General features: G+C 42.3%; 1 protein-coding gene across 1 annotated transcript; it reads right to left on the bottom strand.

The window, feature by feature from the left end:
* Positions 1 to 12,318: 12,318 nt before the first annotated feature.
* On the bottom strand, positions 12,319 to 15,893 carry edn1 (endothelin 1). The gene is made up of 5 exons (XM_014142655.3): positions 15,614 to 15,893; positions 15,159 to 15,318; positions 14,900 to 15,049; positions 14,387 to 14,506; positions 12,319 to 13,417 (listed from the first exon to the last, which is right to left on the bottom strand). Exons 1-5 carry the CDS (start codon positions 15,672 to 15,674, stop codon positions 13,297 to 13,299), a joined length of 612 nt encoding a protein of 203 aa, XP_013998130.1. The 5' UTR covers positions 15,675 to 15,893; the 3' UTR covers positions 12,319 to 13,296.
* Positions 15,894 to 16,979: the final 1,086 nt, after the last annotated feature.

Here is a 16,979-nt window from a genome sequence, read left to right on the forward strand (position 1 = left end):
CCATTCTGATTCCAGTCTGGTTCATTGTGAGATAATCTCAGTTAACCCATAACTAAAATCTCCCGTAATTTAGTCAAATGCTCATTTACGTAGTCTTTCCACAAGAGATTAGTTGTGAGATCACCTTTGAAAATTAAAGGTAGAGTTTCTCTTATCCTGATTGAACCGTGTCCTAGCTTGCCACCCAGGTTTCTAAGCCTAAAATAGTGTCCGAAATGACACCCTATTTCCTATACAGTGCACTATTTTTGACCAGGGCCACGAGGGCTCTGGTCAAATGTAGTGCACAAATGTAGTGCACTAGGAAATAGGGTGTCATTTGGGACACAAGCATAGCCTCTGTAGGACCGGGAAGAGATGACCTGCTGGGTATGAAAGGTGTGTGGGGGGGGGGGGGGTCAGGATGACACCCTGCCAGTACTGTGGAAAGACAATGGACATTATAACTGGAGAGGACCCAAAACCGGACTCTGCAAGAAGCCTACAACACATAAAAACAGGTAACTTCCTTATTCCTTCCAGCTCCTAGTAGAGCAGAGGGCCTCAACAGTGCATCTCCAGCAGACTCTGTTCTAGGCGAGGTACAGTAAAGACACATACAAATTCTGAGGAGATGGGAGAGATTCAGCAACTTTACTTCTCTAGTAATTCACAGTAGTTCTGACTGTGTTCCTGTGTGGGAAAAGGTTAAGTCACAATCATCAAGCTTGCTGTTGCTAGCTAATTTGTCCTTGGATATAAACATTGGATTGTTATTTTACCTGAAATGCACAAGGTCCTCTACTCCAACAATCAATCCACAGATAAAACGGTAAACCGAATTCGTTTCTCATCATCTCTCCTTCTTCCTTCAGGCTTCTTTTTCTTCTTTGGACTTTATATGGCGGTTGGCAACCAACTTTACAGCATTTCTACAACCGACTGGAGTGTGGACCTCAGTTCATCTTTCAATCACCCACGTGGGTATATGCTCCTAAAAACCAATGAGGAGATGGGAGAGGCAGGACTTGCAGTGCTATGAACGTCACAAATAGAACCAAGTTCTATTTTAGCACCCAGCTACGCAGACGCTCGCTGGCGTGCGTGAGCATTGCAAGTGCAATGATTGAATAACATGTATGTGTACATTTATTTTGAAACGCGACGCGAGCGACGTGGGTGGTGTGTTCAGCATGTAAGGTGCTGGAGAATAACAAATACTCCATACAAAAGGATTGAAATACATGTTTTGATTCAGTATGTTATGTCATGCTCCTACTGTTAGTGTGCATACAGTACATATTTTGTTTATTTACATGTTTCATAAAAACCCAAATGTTAGGGTCAGCATGTCTCAAGTCAATTCCATGCTATACTAACATATTAAGGACTTGATGATTAACTGACAAGTTGAATCAAGTGTGCTAGCTCTGGGACAGATCAAACACATGGAACGGCTGGGGGTCCCCGAGGAGAGGTTTGAGAACCCCTGGGTTAGGTTACTGGGTCTGGGCTTCCTATATCAAGGACTCTAGTGACATCGTAAATCGAGTAAATGACAAATCAGTGATTTGTTCTGATCCGAAACACCTGGAAAACAGTGGCAATTGTTACTGCATTGACTATCCTGGCTAAACACACATTCAACAGGTACAAATGGGGCGTCACAGAATGAGCCTAAACATTTGACCATACAGACTCAATCTGGTTCATGTTTTAGTTGAACAAATAAAACAATGTCCTTTTCATCCTTTACCACGTCAAAATGTAGGTCTCTAAATGCGTTCAATTGTTTTACAGGGCCGAAGGTTGCTGCCATCGTGTGTGGCGGCCATATTTCTCTGGGTGAAATATGAAGGCTGGGCCATATGGACACAAAACAAGGGGGAGAAGGAAAAAAATGACCTCATCGGCCACCGTCCCTCCCCTCTGTCTCCCTCTGAGGAATGCGTCCCAAATGGCAACCTATTCCCTATATAGTGCACTGCATTTGACCAGGACCCCCTATGAAGTGCACCATATAAGCAATAGGGTGTCATTTTGGATGCAGCCAAGGACCCCCCCCCCCAGAAGGAAGGTCACTATGGCATGAATGGCATCCTAAATAGCCCCCCTCATAAAAGGCTTGTTCAGGGCCCCTGAATGGAGCAGGTTAGGTACATGGCCTGCACTTGAAAGCAGCAATGAGAGGGGTGAGGGAGAGAGACCTTTGTGTGTATGTGCTCTGGAGGCATTCTTCCTTTCTATCAGTCAGACCCCCGGAACAAAGAAAACAGGTGGCCATACTGTCGTTTTCCGCTTAATTTCACAGCCAAACACTAACAGGAGGGTGGAGAGAGGGAAGAAAAGCCTCCAGTTCCTTCTCTCTCTCTCTCTCTCTCTATATATATATATATATATATATATATATATATATATATATATATATATATATATATATATATATTATATATACCCTGGTGATCTATGCTCTGGTCCTCTCTGCTCTTTATCTCCAAACCTTCAAAGTGTTAGAAAGGCTCAAATGAAGTAATATGCTCTCACTTATGTACTCACCTATACATTCAGACATACACATAGAGATTTTGTATAATGCAACACCACAAGTTAACTTAATTTGCAAGTTCTTTAGGGTTATGGTGTTCCTGTTAGTTGTTTGGGTTAGTTGTGTGACTGAGACAGAGAGACTTATTCATCATTTGACCCATATGCTGTTGACAAAGTGCGCTCTTTATTTTAGGACTTTAATTCAACGTACACAACTACATAGTGCAAGTGCAGACAATATTGTTTAAATTCTGCAGCCAGATAGTTTCTCTGAAACCAGTGTGGGGAGATTCAAATGTACCTGTAACAATACATGCAGACACAGTGGGATTCTCTTACTAGACTTTTATTGTACATGGAGGAATTACAGTTATGTATTGCATAAAATGGTTTGAGCCTTATTACTGCATTAATCATACAATTGACGACAAATGTAAAAATAAACGAAATGACACAAGGATTTGAAACTGGAGGTATTCATGTTAGAGGACAGCGAAATAGTGAATCCCAGAAGAACCAAATGAAACATGTCGTCTTTTTTTGTTTTCTGTGTGTCTGTGAGCATGGTATGCAGTGTCAAGTGGGGGACCGGGGGCCTTAGGTTGAGACTGGCAGCTAGGTTTGAAAAAGCTGCACCGCCCTGAAAAAAAAACACAGCCAGGAATGTGTAACCTGTCATTTGGAAAATACCATTACTCCTTCTCAGGTATCACCCAGAGAGAGACAGAGACAGAGGGAGCGGGAGAAAGTGTGTGTGTGTATGTCAGAGAGAGGAGAGAGAGAGACTGTACCAAAGCCACCCCAGCAAAGCTAATAAGTAGACACTATGTCCTCTAATGTCATCATAATAGTTTCCTAATATGAAACCAGGTGTGGAGACATACACAGGGGTTTCCTACCAGGTTTGAAGTGTAGTTTCCCTTTGTTTTGGATGGCTCACCCCCCATTAGTATTGTTAGTGCCTGACATACCTGGGTTCAAATAGTATTTGAGTACAAGTTATTGTTTGTCCTCTATATTGAACTCTTTTGACAATTGTATTGCAGTGTGATATGCTGCTTGTTGTGTGAATGTACATGTATTTTGTTACCTTAATCATCTGAAACCTGTAAGTAATGTGTGACCTAGAAGCATTAAATAAAACAATTAAAATAAACACAATCTAAAAAAATCCAATACCACACAGTAGCTGTGCCTGATTGGCCTCTTGAAATGGAACCAATAGAAACGTTCCAAAAGTGTAAGCCCCCACCGACATGGGTTGAGGAACTTCTGTTAAAGTTAGCCTTGTCTGAAGGTTAATGGGTCAGTTCTAGTGCATTAAGGATCATTGCTGCACCCTATGTAGCCCAAGGGTGTGTTGTATGCAGCACCGGATCCCACTGACAAACCAAGGGTAGAGAAACCAGAAGTTAGATGAAAGGTGAGCCACAGGTGAAGCTATTTAAAGCCTCTTTCTTTAATCGGCTCTGATGGAAATGATGAATAATAGGCATGGATTCAAAATGTGATGTCAAAACCAAGTGTTAATGCTCATTGAGTTTTCCAATCGATTTGCTGAGGGATAGAGGGTGACTCGTCGGAGATGAATAAGGATTAGGATTAGGGCATTCCTCCTGGGATAGGTAGGTCTGCTCCACAACAACATCAAGAGGTTCATCCAAAAGTGTGCGGCACCAATTCTGATCACTTACGCAGCACACCAACTGGCATCACTCCAGTGTTTATTAGTAGTAGGGGTGTGTGTGTGTGTGTGTGTGTGTGTGCGTGTGTGTGTGTGCACATGTGTATCACCTGTCATTGAGACACAGGGTCACCGGAGTGCCCAGGGGCCTTCTCTTTGCGTGACAGGTTTAGAACTATCATTCTGTGCCAGAACTCTAGTTTTCCACACAAGGACGCTTGAAGCGGAGAGGCAATAGTACATCAATAGACCTAAATAGAACATCACCATGGAAAAAAATCTAATGTTAAGCATGTTTTTCATGGCTGTCGTCAACGTATTGTTCATCTTTAGGCAACTAAACACCAGTTTCCCATACAAAGATCCTTGAGCTGCAGAGGCAGTAAGTAGCATATCATCTACAGAACATCACCAAGGATACAATCTTCATAAGCTGTCGTCAACAAAATATTCATCCATAGAAAACTAGCTAAACCCTTTCTAGGCTTTGCACTTCTTTGTACAGACCTGTAGTAAAAGGCCTGCAGAGCTTACATCTTTGACCTAGGCCTGCACAAATCAGATCAAAGCAGTTTGATGTTTACATCCCGGGTGCATCTTCTTTGTAGCAGTGCATACATGTCAACACACCCATCATTCCTGGAAGGATCCAGTATTTATAGATCCCATTTCCAACCCAGCACCCGTATTGTTGTTACTCCCATATTTCCTTTCCCTGGCTCCCTCTGGATCTGAGTGTCACAAACTTGTGACCTTCCTCTGAACCCAATCTCATTGAGTGTTACAGGACCAAGCTTATTATTAGGCCTACCCTATTAATTTTCAATCTATCTAATGAATTACCTCATTGACATTCTCTTGCTACGTCTCTGTACCTTTCTGCTCCAAATTTAACAGCTATCTCTGCTCCAATATCTGAATTAATCAGAGGAACTGACACATTTCTCAGTGGGTCTATTCAGAGTCAGTGACAAATTCCTATTTAATACAGTATTCCACTGATACAGGCCTAAATGCATCACCAGACAAAGTCATTTGATTGGCTGAGATTAAATGTCAAATACGGCAGCAGGTAGCCCTTAAGCAGGGCACTAACCCCTAGCTGCTCTGGATAAGTGTTGACTAAAATGTTAAGATTGTTTGATTTATGGTAAAATAATGTTCCAGTTTCATCATGTTCCTTTTTCACAATGTTGGCACAAAAGATGAGTCACAAAATGAACATGATAATCCAAAAATACTGCCTGAATGCTGCCTTAAACTACTGACTGTATACGTAGAAATTCTAGTGAGGCACCGACAGCAATATTACTAAATCATGAATAATGTCAGATCAAACCACAACTTGTTTGTGGGACAATGGAAGGGCAACACCACCTGGCCAGGGCTGTGAACTCAAACCCTACCATTAACAATCACTTTATTTGTGTTCCAAATGGCACCATATTCCCTATATAGTGCACTACATTGACCAGGGCCCATAGGGCACTATATAGGGAATACGGTGGAATTTGGGACACAGTCCTTGGCATAAACCAAAACAATGAAAGGCCACTAACACAAAAGAACACAGAGGAGAGAAAGAACGAACCCTGAGCAGCAGAGTACACAATGAGTCTAACCCACTAGTTTATCACTTGGCAGTAGTCCTGTCATAACAACTACCCATGGTTCTTAGTGTTGTTGTCCCAGGCCGCCCGCCATTGGCAGCGTGATAGAGGAGACTCTGAGCTTGTGCCCCGTCCATGCCCTGATTAAAAGCCTATGGCTGTGTTCCAAAGGCACCCCATTCTGTATATAGGTCATTACTTGGAAACGGAGCCCAGCACCCTATTCCCAGGGCTCAATAGGGCTTTGGTCAAAAGTAGTGCACTATATAGGGAATAGGGTGCCGTTTGGGACGCATCTTAGGTATGTGTTGGGTCAATATTGCATCCTCTCCGGCCTGGTACTTTGGCGCAGATGGCACAATTGCTGTTGCTGCCTTGTTTAACTACTGCTGTTTTGTGGACATTTATCGATTGGTAGCTGTGAGAAATCAATGAGGAGAAGCATGAAGAAGTCCTGATTGTCACCAGATCTTTAGGTGAGACTGTACTTCGTGAGGTCATAACAGAGCATGTTGATCCCCCCCCCCCCCCCCCCCCATTTGGTATTATAACAGGTGCTCAACTTTGCCCTAATTAATAGGCTACTGACTTTCATAACAGGTGGTGACATAGCAGATTTATCATGCACTGTGATTCATCTGTGTAATTAACCTGATATTGATATCATTCCTGCATGCATCATCTACCTACTAATCTGGTCCAACGAGCCAACTACTGTCTCTCTTTCTCTCAGTCGCAATTGAGCCAGAGGACGAGGTTATCCACCTATACTTGTAGTATGAATAATGCAGCACACAGGAGTCGAAAGTAAACTAATTAATTACACGTCACAGCTACTAGTTGCTCGTCAATGTAGGGTGTGTATCTAGTATTTCAAGTAATTCTTTATAACGAGCAGCTCTACGGTAAACAGTAATTGTCCTGGCTCTCAGTATAAAGATTGAACCCTTGCCGTAACTACAGCATTTTGAATACATTTGCTGTGGAGCTACTGAGAGAGAGAGAGAGAGAGCTTAACCGGCACCTCTATAGTGATGTACACAAAGGATGGCAAAGCCAACAGCAACACTGTAGGTTTCACCACCAAGTTTTACCATCATTTGGGACGCATCACATCACAAGTGTTACAATGCGTGCTAAATTATTCTTGGAAACGTAATCCCGAAATTATATCTATTTGCTTGCAAGGGTGATTTACTGTAAAAATGCACACTTCATTCCAATACGCTTATCAGACTCAATGTTGCGAGAGAAAAGCAGGATTACAGCTCCACCCGGGAGAAGCATCCGGGTGCGGATGATGCGTGCTGACGCCACCTGGTCGGTATGTGCGCACGCAACCTGAACTCGCGATGTGTTCCAAGGCCTCGGAGTGCTACGCACTTACCAGCCGGCGCACTAGCTCTGATCCAGAGTGTTATATTAGTACGTTAGTATAGTAGTGGTCGAAGTTGGGAGAGCAGTTCTTTACATATGAAGTGGGAGAGCTAGCTAGCTATGTGTTCAGGATGAATTTAGTTTTATAATTTTTTCATATAATGTTAATACCAAAAATCACAACAACCAAGCAACCACTGTTGCTTGTACGTTAACTGTCTATCACCTTAAAAAAATTGCTAGACTGGCTAGCTAGCTAGTAGCTTAGCTAACTAGCTAGCAAAGATACTGGTAACTATCCCCTGTCGTCTGTGCTACTAGCTAGCTAGTAGTGTCTAATTCTAAAAGTAATTTCACCACACCTGCTGTTGGTAGCAGTAATGCACCATCCTCTCTGGCACCATTCCACATCCTGTCTCATCTCGCATGTCTGACAGCATCTGTGGTGTGAGAAGGTACAGTATCTGCTGGAGCCAGACCCAATTGCCACTGGGAGCAATTTATGATCCTGAAAATAATCTAACATTAAACTGCACAGGGAACTACACTTCACCTGTGGTTTTGGCAAAGGTATTCCTGCTCTACACGGTATTAACATTCTATAGCGTGACGCTCCTGATCCAAAAATACGACTACCTGCAGCTAATTCCTCTGGTTGGGGCTGTTGTTGTGAGAAGACAGGCAGGTAGGGCAGGCAGGCGTTGCTCTCTCTGGATAACAGGCCTTGAGGCATTCTCTTGTCTGACGTTGATTAACTTTACAGATGATAAATAATTAAATCTGTAACCTTTCATGAGTAATGCCTGTCGTTATGTATGACCTATGTAAAACTTGTAAAGTAAAAATGCGAAGAGATATTGTACATTTAGTGACGGTTTCCCAGACACAGTTTAAGCAAGCTCAATGAAGAATCTCCATCGAAAATATTTTTTTGGTCCAGGACTAGGCTTTATCTGTGGCCGGGCCACCGCCGCTCAAAGTACAGAGTACTGTACATGAAGTCGCCTATTTCAAACATTTCCAAAGATTGCATGTTAAAACATAGAATGCTTGAACAAGATAACATTGCCCTATTGTTGATCTCACAGAACCACCATTAGAGTACTGTGGCTGTTTATGAACTATTCTGAAAATGTTTTAGGGATATTCCATAGAACTGCTCCTCAGTTGTGCTCCTAGCTGAAATGACTGGAAACAGCTAGAGAGTGACTGGGCTTGGCAGAGCTGAGAGAGAGAGAGAGAGAGAGAGAGAGCAGGATTACTGCAGCATTCAGACAGACTGACTGACTGACAGAGTGCTGAATGATAGCTGCAAATTCCCATAATCACGTCTGAGAAGTGTGCACCAGGGCACATAGAGGATCAGTAAGGTTAGTCCCTGTGGTCGAGCAGGGTTTTGTGAGATCCGTTGGCACTGGCGGGGCTGGGAGTTGGATAACAGGGTGTGTGGAGGTAGCGAGCAGCTGGGGCAGGGCGGCTGAGACTAAGGTCTGGCCACTCCTCCCTGACATATCTAGCACACAATCCCATTGTTTGCCTCATAGACTCGCAAATTCCTGTCGAGTCGAGGAGATTCTTTGCGGTGTAATGGGCTATTATGTTAGAAGCTGGAACTATTCAAAAGCCTAATGAGTTACACCAAAGCTAATGTCTCTGGGGAGTCCCATGCAGAGAGGCTGCATAGCTCAGAAGGTGAGGACCATTGTTGCAAGGGCTGCTAGGGGCTCGGGGCCTGTCCACGAGTTGTTAACCTTTTTTAAGCATCCAGGTACACTGATGAACTAACTGCTATCCACCACAACACAGCAACACTTTAGAGAAAGGATTAGGGGGTTAACATAACCTCTGCATACTGACGTCATGAAAGGTCATCTTCTCTGTCTTGGGTGAACAGATCCACAGTTTTGAACCTGAATGGAAAAGTACAAAGACCCAGTGAGTCTTTTGAAATTAGTTATCAGGGTTTAGGGGCTGGAGGGCTTTTGGAAAGTTTAAATGGTGATAATGCAATTATAAAGGGCACCACCACCATCATTACTGTTGTCATTATCATCACTACTGACCACTGATGCAATAAACGTAACAGTTATCAAACATCTGATCAGTTCATCTATATCAAGTTAATTTGTGTTCCCCAAGAGAGTGTAAATATCAGCAGATTGATCTCTGATAAATCTTTCCCCTGTAGTCAACAGGAAATCCTGTAAAAACACCATCAAAGTAGAGACAGTTCTTCGGAACAGGCCAGAGGCACAATGTTTGCTGTTGATTTGTTATTTGGCTAAATAAGGTGGTAAGGAAATGTAGACTTTTCTTCTTCTATTTGCGTGGAGTGTCTCTAGCACCTGTTGTAGCCGGCATCTGATTGACAGCTACAAACTGGAGAGGAGGGATCGAATAGTTTGGAAGTAAAGGACTTTAAGAAATGCTGAAGATTTTGTTAAAACATAAAACAGGGTTATACATAAAACGTCTATTTTTTGTAACTCAGCACAAACACATGTTGTGTAACATGCATCGAGTGCAAGGCTGAGATTTAAGAGGGGCAAATCGGACAGTTTGAAGCAAAGCAATTTCAGCACAGTAATCTCGGCTTTGCAAACGATGCAGAAAGTGCCCGAGGTGCTGAAAATGCCATCAAAGAGCTGTCCAGTTTTACTCTCCAGGCTCTAGGCTATTATAGGCTGGCATGTGGCATAACCTCTTCAGTTCCTAATGGCCTGAAAACCACAGTAAGTGATCTCTGCAATGCAGTGAGGAGTCATGTAGTGATAATTTCACAGTGTAACGAGCATAGTATTACCCGATTAGCTAAGATGTTTTGACATGTCAATAGACTTCTACAGGGTCTGTTGAAGTTGAACCCTGAGATAAGCCAACAGAGTATACCACTCAATACAGAACATACACTGAGTGTACAAAACATTTGCACTCAGAACAGCCTCAATTTGTCGGGGCATGGACTCTACAAGGTATCGAAAGCGTTCCACAGGAATGCTGGCCCATGTTCTCCAATGCTTCCCACAGTTGTGTCAAGTTAGCTGGATGTCCTTTGGGTGGTGGACCATTCTTGATACACACGGGAAACTGAATGGCACACATAAACAATCCATGTCTCAATTGTTTCAAGGTTTAAAACTCCTTCATTAACCTGTCTCCTCCCCTTCATCTACACTGATTGAAATGCATTTAACAAGTTGCATCAATAAGAAATCAAAGCCTTCATCTGGATTCACCTGGTCAGTCCATATCACGCAGAGAACAGGTGTTCATAATGTTTTGTACACTTAGTGTAGGCCACTGGTAAAATGTCACATATTATGTTCTAGTGTTGTAACTTACATATAACCCACACACATGTATGTTACAAAACTAAAGAACAGTCATTACATTCAGTGAGCTAACTCTATCCTTCTCATCTGTAAGTGCATCTTTACAGAGCTGCCCCTGATTGTCAATCAGCCAGTAAAAAACACCACAGAGTATAGAGGACAGTTTGAATTTAGTCCCGGGTCACACTCACACACTGGCCCCAATCACTGCTCTTATTGAGTTCTATGGGCCGGTAGTGAATCTGCGTCACAAATGGCACCCAATTCCCCACATAATGCCGATAGGGCTCTGGTCAAAAGTATTACACTATATAGGGAATAAGGTGCCATTTAGGATAGGGCAGTCAGTGGAGGGGATAATAGCAGGGCTGATTAGAATGAAAAGAAAAGGAATGCAAGGGGTATCTGCTGTGGTGTCAGGAGTTTGGGGTGTATTGTGAAGGAGGAACAAGGACACTAAGGCCCTTCAGGCTTGGTAAAGGCTGATTAAGAGATGCCAGCTGTAAATAATGGCTTTTATGTCTCAACAGCGAGACTGGAGGAAGGTGGGTCTCTAAGGCCAGGGCTGGTGTTAGAGAATGGCTTCAGAGTGACTAAGGCTTTATTAAGCTGTTTATGTGTACATTTTGCTGAGTCACGAGTCACTTGTCTCATAAAATGGGTGTCAGATAGCCTAAAGATTAAGAGCGTTTGGCCAGTAACTAAAAGGTTGCTGGTTTGAATCCCGAGGCTGGCTAGGTGAAAGGATCTGTAGATATGCACTTGAGCAAGTCACTTAACCCTAATTTTTCTCCTGTAAATCAATCTGGATAGGAGTATCTGTAAAATGAAAGCAATGCTTGAATATTCATAAGAAGGACTTCAATGTACAGTTAATTGTCCTAAAATTGACATATTTCTTGATTGAAATGGAGATGAAAAGCACCTCTGACTAGCTAAAATGATGCAGAAAGCTAAGTAATGCATGTAACTTTTGTCCTGGTATTCACACAAGAGATTCTCCCTTGCAGCTGTTTGACAAATTGTAAAGTTTGCATCGGTTTAGCACACTGATAAAAGGTTGAGGTTAGCCTTATTTTTCATATCACGCTTTGGTAAGCTTCCATATAATCGCTTTTTATTTAACACTTTCTCTCTCATTATCCCAGGTCTCCCAACAGTCTCAGAGTGCGTCACAAATGGCACAGTATTCCCTTAAGAGTGCACTACTTGGTGCTGGTCAACAGTAGTGAACTATTTAGGGAGTAGGGTACCATTTGGGATGCACATTGGGGTTCAAAGGACTTCTGTTTATTCCTGTTATTTATGGATCTCATTATTCACTGTTGACTCAATGCTAATATGCATCCCAAATGGCACCCTGTTTCCTATATAGTGCACTGCTTTTGACCAGAGCCCCATCAAAAGTAGTGCACTACATAGAGAACAGGAAACCATTTGGGATGCAAGTCCTAGTCTTCAGAGGCTGCCTGTGGTTGGTATTACCTGGCTGTGTGTGGCAGTGAAGGGGAGTGCATGTTAAAACAGCTTTGTGAGTACAGATCCCAGGTTTCTCTGCTGCTCCGTAATTCAGATGATTAACAAAGAGGCAAGAGCTCAGACTCGGTGAAAGGTCACTGATCTGAAATCAATCGTTCTAAGGATTATTCATAAATCTGAGATTATCACCTTTTTTTTATCACTAACCACTTTGATGCATCTTTATAACTACTTGAATTGAACCATCTCATTTGGTGTTTTTGAGAATCCAAACATGTTGTGAGTGTAACAGAAGGAATACCAGGAGAGATTTTGTGATTTTAAATAAGTGTGACAATTTATTTCCCTAGGTTTTGCCAAATGTATCTTGGCGACAAAAGCATTTCTCAGAAATGACATACAATTATCACATGGATGGGTCCAATATGGCTATAAATAAATGTAATAAATAAAACATATGGACAGAACAATGTGCATTAATTATTAATTATTATATTATTAGTATAGAGAAATCTCAGACAGCAATAAATAGAACCAAATATCATCAGAAAATGCTAAAGTTCTAATGGATAACCATAAGATCATTTGGAAAGGTCTGTTGTCAAAAGTAGTGAAACTTAGTCAGACTGTGATAACGCCTAAAATCAATCAGTTGTGTTTCTTATGCCAGGTCATAGAGTCAATTCAATAAGACTATGAGATGGTGATCTTCTATGAATCCAATGTTTTCTTGAGAGAGCAGACACAAGAACTTTGGACAGGATACACTGTAGCAGCAACAGTGCTTCTGATGCTGTTGTGTAGCTGTCCCTCAAATCCAGTGATAATCAGAGGCATGCATAGAGTAAAGTTTCAGCCATGCAAGTTATTAGCTATGATCTGAAGTTCTGTTTGAGGGTTGCTGCTGAAGTCCAAAGGAGTGTCAACAGTACACAGGAGGACCATCAAGTGTCCGTTTTTGTCTTAGGATGTGGTGTCAATAAAGTTGACTCAAGTTCATTGCATTTCTCCTGCAAGTGTCTCCAACCATCTGCATCTCTCTGATGAAGAGGGACAAGTCCAGTGGAGACGTTATGACACTGCACCCACCATCACTGCCATTCACCCCCTTTAATGACCCACACCATGACTGAGCCAACATGGGGTCCAGTAGCAGGCTTCCTGTGGAGTATCCAATGCATCTCGAGGGACCAAAGCATATGACTCCCCAATGACAGGTGGATAGAGAGAGATAGATGAATCTCTGCCCTCTCTGTGTATGAGACAGAGTATGTGGACATCTCCCTTCTCATCTCTCTTCTCTTGCCCTGTGTTGTTGTCCCACCATCCATTTCTCCAGCAGCAAGCGAGCTTTGACTGTGGCCCAAAGAGCTGAGGGGCCCACTGCTTTTTGGTCTCTGTATTTCACCCTAGAGAGAAATAGGAGAGACCCATTAGACACCAATGATTAGACTTAACTCAATTCAATACAACTGTATTTATCCCCTGAAGGGCCATAAAGACTGTTGAATTCAGGTGATGTTTATTTGCACACTAAAACCACAAGGTTGGCCTGGCCTGTAGGATCTTAATTTGGTCACCCCGTTGCAGGAGAACTTTCTTGCAATGCAATAAATGTAAACGTGCAGTGTATTTGAGGTTTAAAAAGGCTTCTGAAGTTTGTAATTTCCACTTTGAAAAATGTATCAACCCCTTACAAAAATGTATATTTATTATAATCCACATAGAGTAATTCACATTTCATGTTGTTGCAGGATTATTTTCCTGCTGTAACAAACTGGCTCAAATTAAGATCCTACATCTGTATCGCCTGCAGGTTTCTTTTGACACATCAAACCTAAATGCTCAGCAATTTGCCATATATGTTTCCATTTTATGAATGTGTCAAACAGAGCAGACACTGGCGCCTGACTGGGGGGGGGGGGGGGGGGGGGGGGTAGTTTTCCAACCCTGATGCCACATGAGAAGAGCTGTGCCAGGTGAAGGCTCCATTACAGGGATCACTATGACATTTATGCAAGGGAAAGTGATACATGCCCTCCTAGTCTGAGTGGGGAAATTCCATAAATAAATTAGAGAAAGAAAACTGTTTCTTTGTTGTTTCTAAACTTTCGTATTCTTACATTTCATATTTCAGTGAGACTCTCTCCCATAATATAATATACTATGCTTGAGGGCCAGCACTCTCTCAAATAACGTCTTTATATCCCCTTTGACTATACAATGCGTGCCGCCTGAGCTTGACAGCCGCACTGATCCTTTTACAGTTTTACCCACGGAGAAAGTATGCACTCTGCTAGATTGCGTCTATCTTTCGTGAGGTTATAATTACAATGTCCATTTATTTTGCAAATAGACCTGTGGTATTCTCTTCTTACCTTTTAATCCTACTCGTCTTGGCTGCCAACTTGTGTTTGCACTGATGCCTCTCAGCACAGTCAGCGCCCACGGCGGGGTGGATCGCCGTGTCTGGCGTTACTGCTGCTGCTGCAGCGTATCTGAAGAAGAGCGAAAGTACACAATACATGAACATAGAGTCAGTCGGGTTTCCATTAATCATATCGTTTCGAAAGATTTAGGGGGGGGGGGGGATAACAAGACGACGTGTAAACTTGTTCACACAGGTTACGGTGATTTGCATTGTTGGCAGGTCAAATGAGAATCGAATTGAATAGATTGCCAAGATAAATAGAGAAGGCGTTTTGAAATACCAAGCACAGGTGATTTATTTATCATACGGTGTATAAGCTACAATGTTGCAACATCCAGATAGCAGTAGCAGAATGGAACGCGCGTAATTACCCCAAATATTAGGCTAATAACATTATGTAAGAAGTTTTTGATAAGTTTTAACTAAAGTTATTGGGCTAATATTATATAACATGTTGTACCTCAGGTAAATTTCAAGCTGACAGAAGTTTGTACATGTGCTGTCATCTTCATGGACGCACTTGCAGCGAGGGTCCTGCTTGGAGATGGCGGGATCCTTGATGGCGCGCTTCTTTCTAGAAGCGTTGCCCAGACCGTAGGAAACCACGCGCCTAAAGAAATGAACGAAATTATTAGCCCACTGTAACCAAGCCAGTTACATTACATATAACAATAGAATATAATAAATATAATCAATTGTCTGTCGGAAAAGTGACTTACTCAGGCGTGTTGACCCATATGATGTCCAGGTGACAGAAGTAAACGCACTCCTTGTCCAGGAACGTTGCGCAGGAGCATCGCTTGTTCCTGATGTGGCGCACTGGCACCGGGGTGGCTGTGGTGGAAGCCGCTGTATCCTCTTCCATAAGAGCGGATGAGACTGTGAGGGAGAAAGTATGTTAATTACCTACATTTAATACTATTATATTGAAAAACCTATGACAGAAATTCTAACATAAGATGCTATTGCATAGGATATTGTTATTTATCGACTACGATTGCGCAGTTATTGTGTTGGATTCATTATGCTGCTTCAGGATTAAAGAGTGTAAAATATATGTATTGTTACCTAGCCTATTGTGGCCATTCATGTTAAAAAAGTGAATCAAATAATACTGAAAACACAAGATATTCAATAGTTGCTAAAACATGTGGCTCGTTTTGGAAGATCTTACCTGCATGTAAAATTCCAGAGTACATCATTGACAACATGGAGCAAAGTATTCTAAAATCCATTTTTTTATATTTCTTTAGTACAGTTAGAATAATCTTGTTCACAAAATGGAATATTCCCTTTTTAATGAAAAGGCTTCAAAAAGCCAGCAAAAAGCGACACGGTGCCAACTGCGTACGTTCGCCTACAAGGTACGTTCACAAAGGAGTGCAAAAGCATTCCACTTGCACTGTTCTGTCAGTGGCTCCACATGTGCACCTTCTGCCCTTTATATACTAAACTTACCACCTCCCCCCTCGCCCCCTGCAGTCGCGTGTAAACAGTTTTGTCCTTTGACTTATTCGTAGACAATGCTGTTTGTTAATAATCACCGACAAGCAACGTGCAGCCCAAGATAAGAACTGTGGATGGAGACGCCGGGAGGCGGGCGGCGACGCGAGCCAAGTTTTGAATAGGGAGATTCTGAAGACGTAAATGCACACATTTTACAGTAGATGGCGACCAAGTATCAATGTATTAGATTTACAATCGCATCAGCCCTCTAAAACGTTTTAATTTCCATAGAATGTATAGTCAGGTCCATAATTTTTGGCACCCTTGATAAAGATGGGCGCCCCTGTTTTTAATACTCTAGCACTCTCCCCTTACTCTCTCCTTAACTACACAGGCTTGATTGGAGAACTGGACTGACCTCTTCAAATCAAACCACAGGTTTTGAATTGGGGTTCAAGTCCGGTGACTGAGATGGACATTGCAAAATGTTGATTTTGTTGTAAAATAACATTTGTGTGTGAGTGTGGATTTTGATTAGTGCTTCGGGTTATCGTCTTGCTGGAAGATCCACTTGTGGAAAGGCATAGGCAACCAGGTTTTTGGCTAAAATGGTCAAGTAGGACCTTTTACGGCTAGGGGTTCCGCTAGCGTGAAATTGCAGAGCGCGAAATTCTATTTTTTTTATTAGAAATATTTAACTTTCATACAATCACAAGTGCAATACACCAAAATACAGCTTAACAAGGGCCCAGGACCAATGGAAGTAAAATACCCCCATAACATCAAACATCCACCACCATATTTTACCTTAGGTATGAGGTAGGCCTACTTTTCTGAATATGCTTCTGTTTTTCAACGCCAAACCCACCACTGCTGTGGGTGACCAAAGAGCTCTATTTTCATGTCATCTGACGATAGCACCGGTTCCAATCCAAGTGCCAATGCCGTTTATCAAACTCCAGGCGGTGCAATGGGCAGATTACATGAAAATAGATATCTTCAGCCATGAACACATGTGGTGAGTTTGACTTTGAAAATAAGACTTCCAGTGAGACAATAACCCAGGCACAAGGCCTAATCAAAATCCACAAAGA

This window comes from Salmo salar, chromosome 14 (assembly GCF_965601325.2).
Source record: "Salmo salar chromosome 14, fSalSal1, whole genome shotgun sequence".
Classification (NCBI taxonomy): domain Eukaryota; kingdom Metazoa; phylum Chordata; class Actinopteri; order Salmoniformes; family Salmonidae; genus Salmo; species Salmo salar.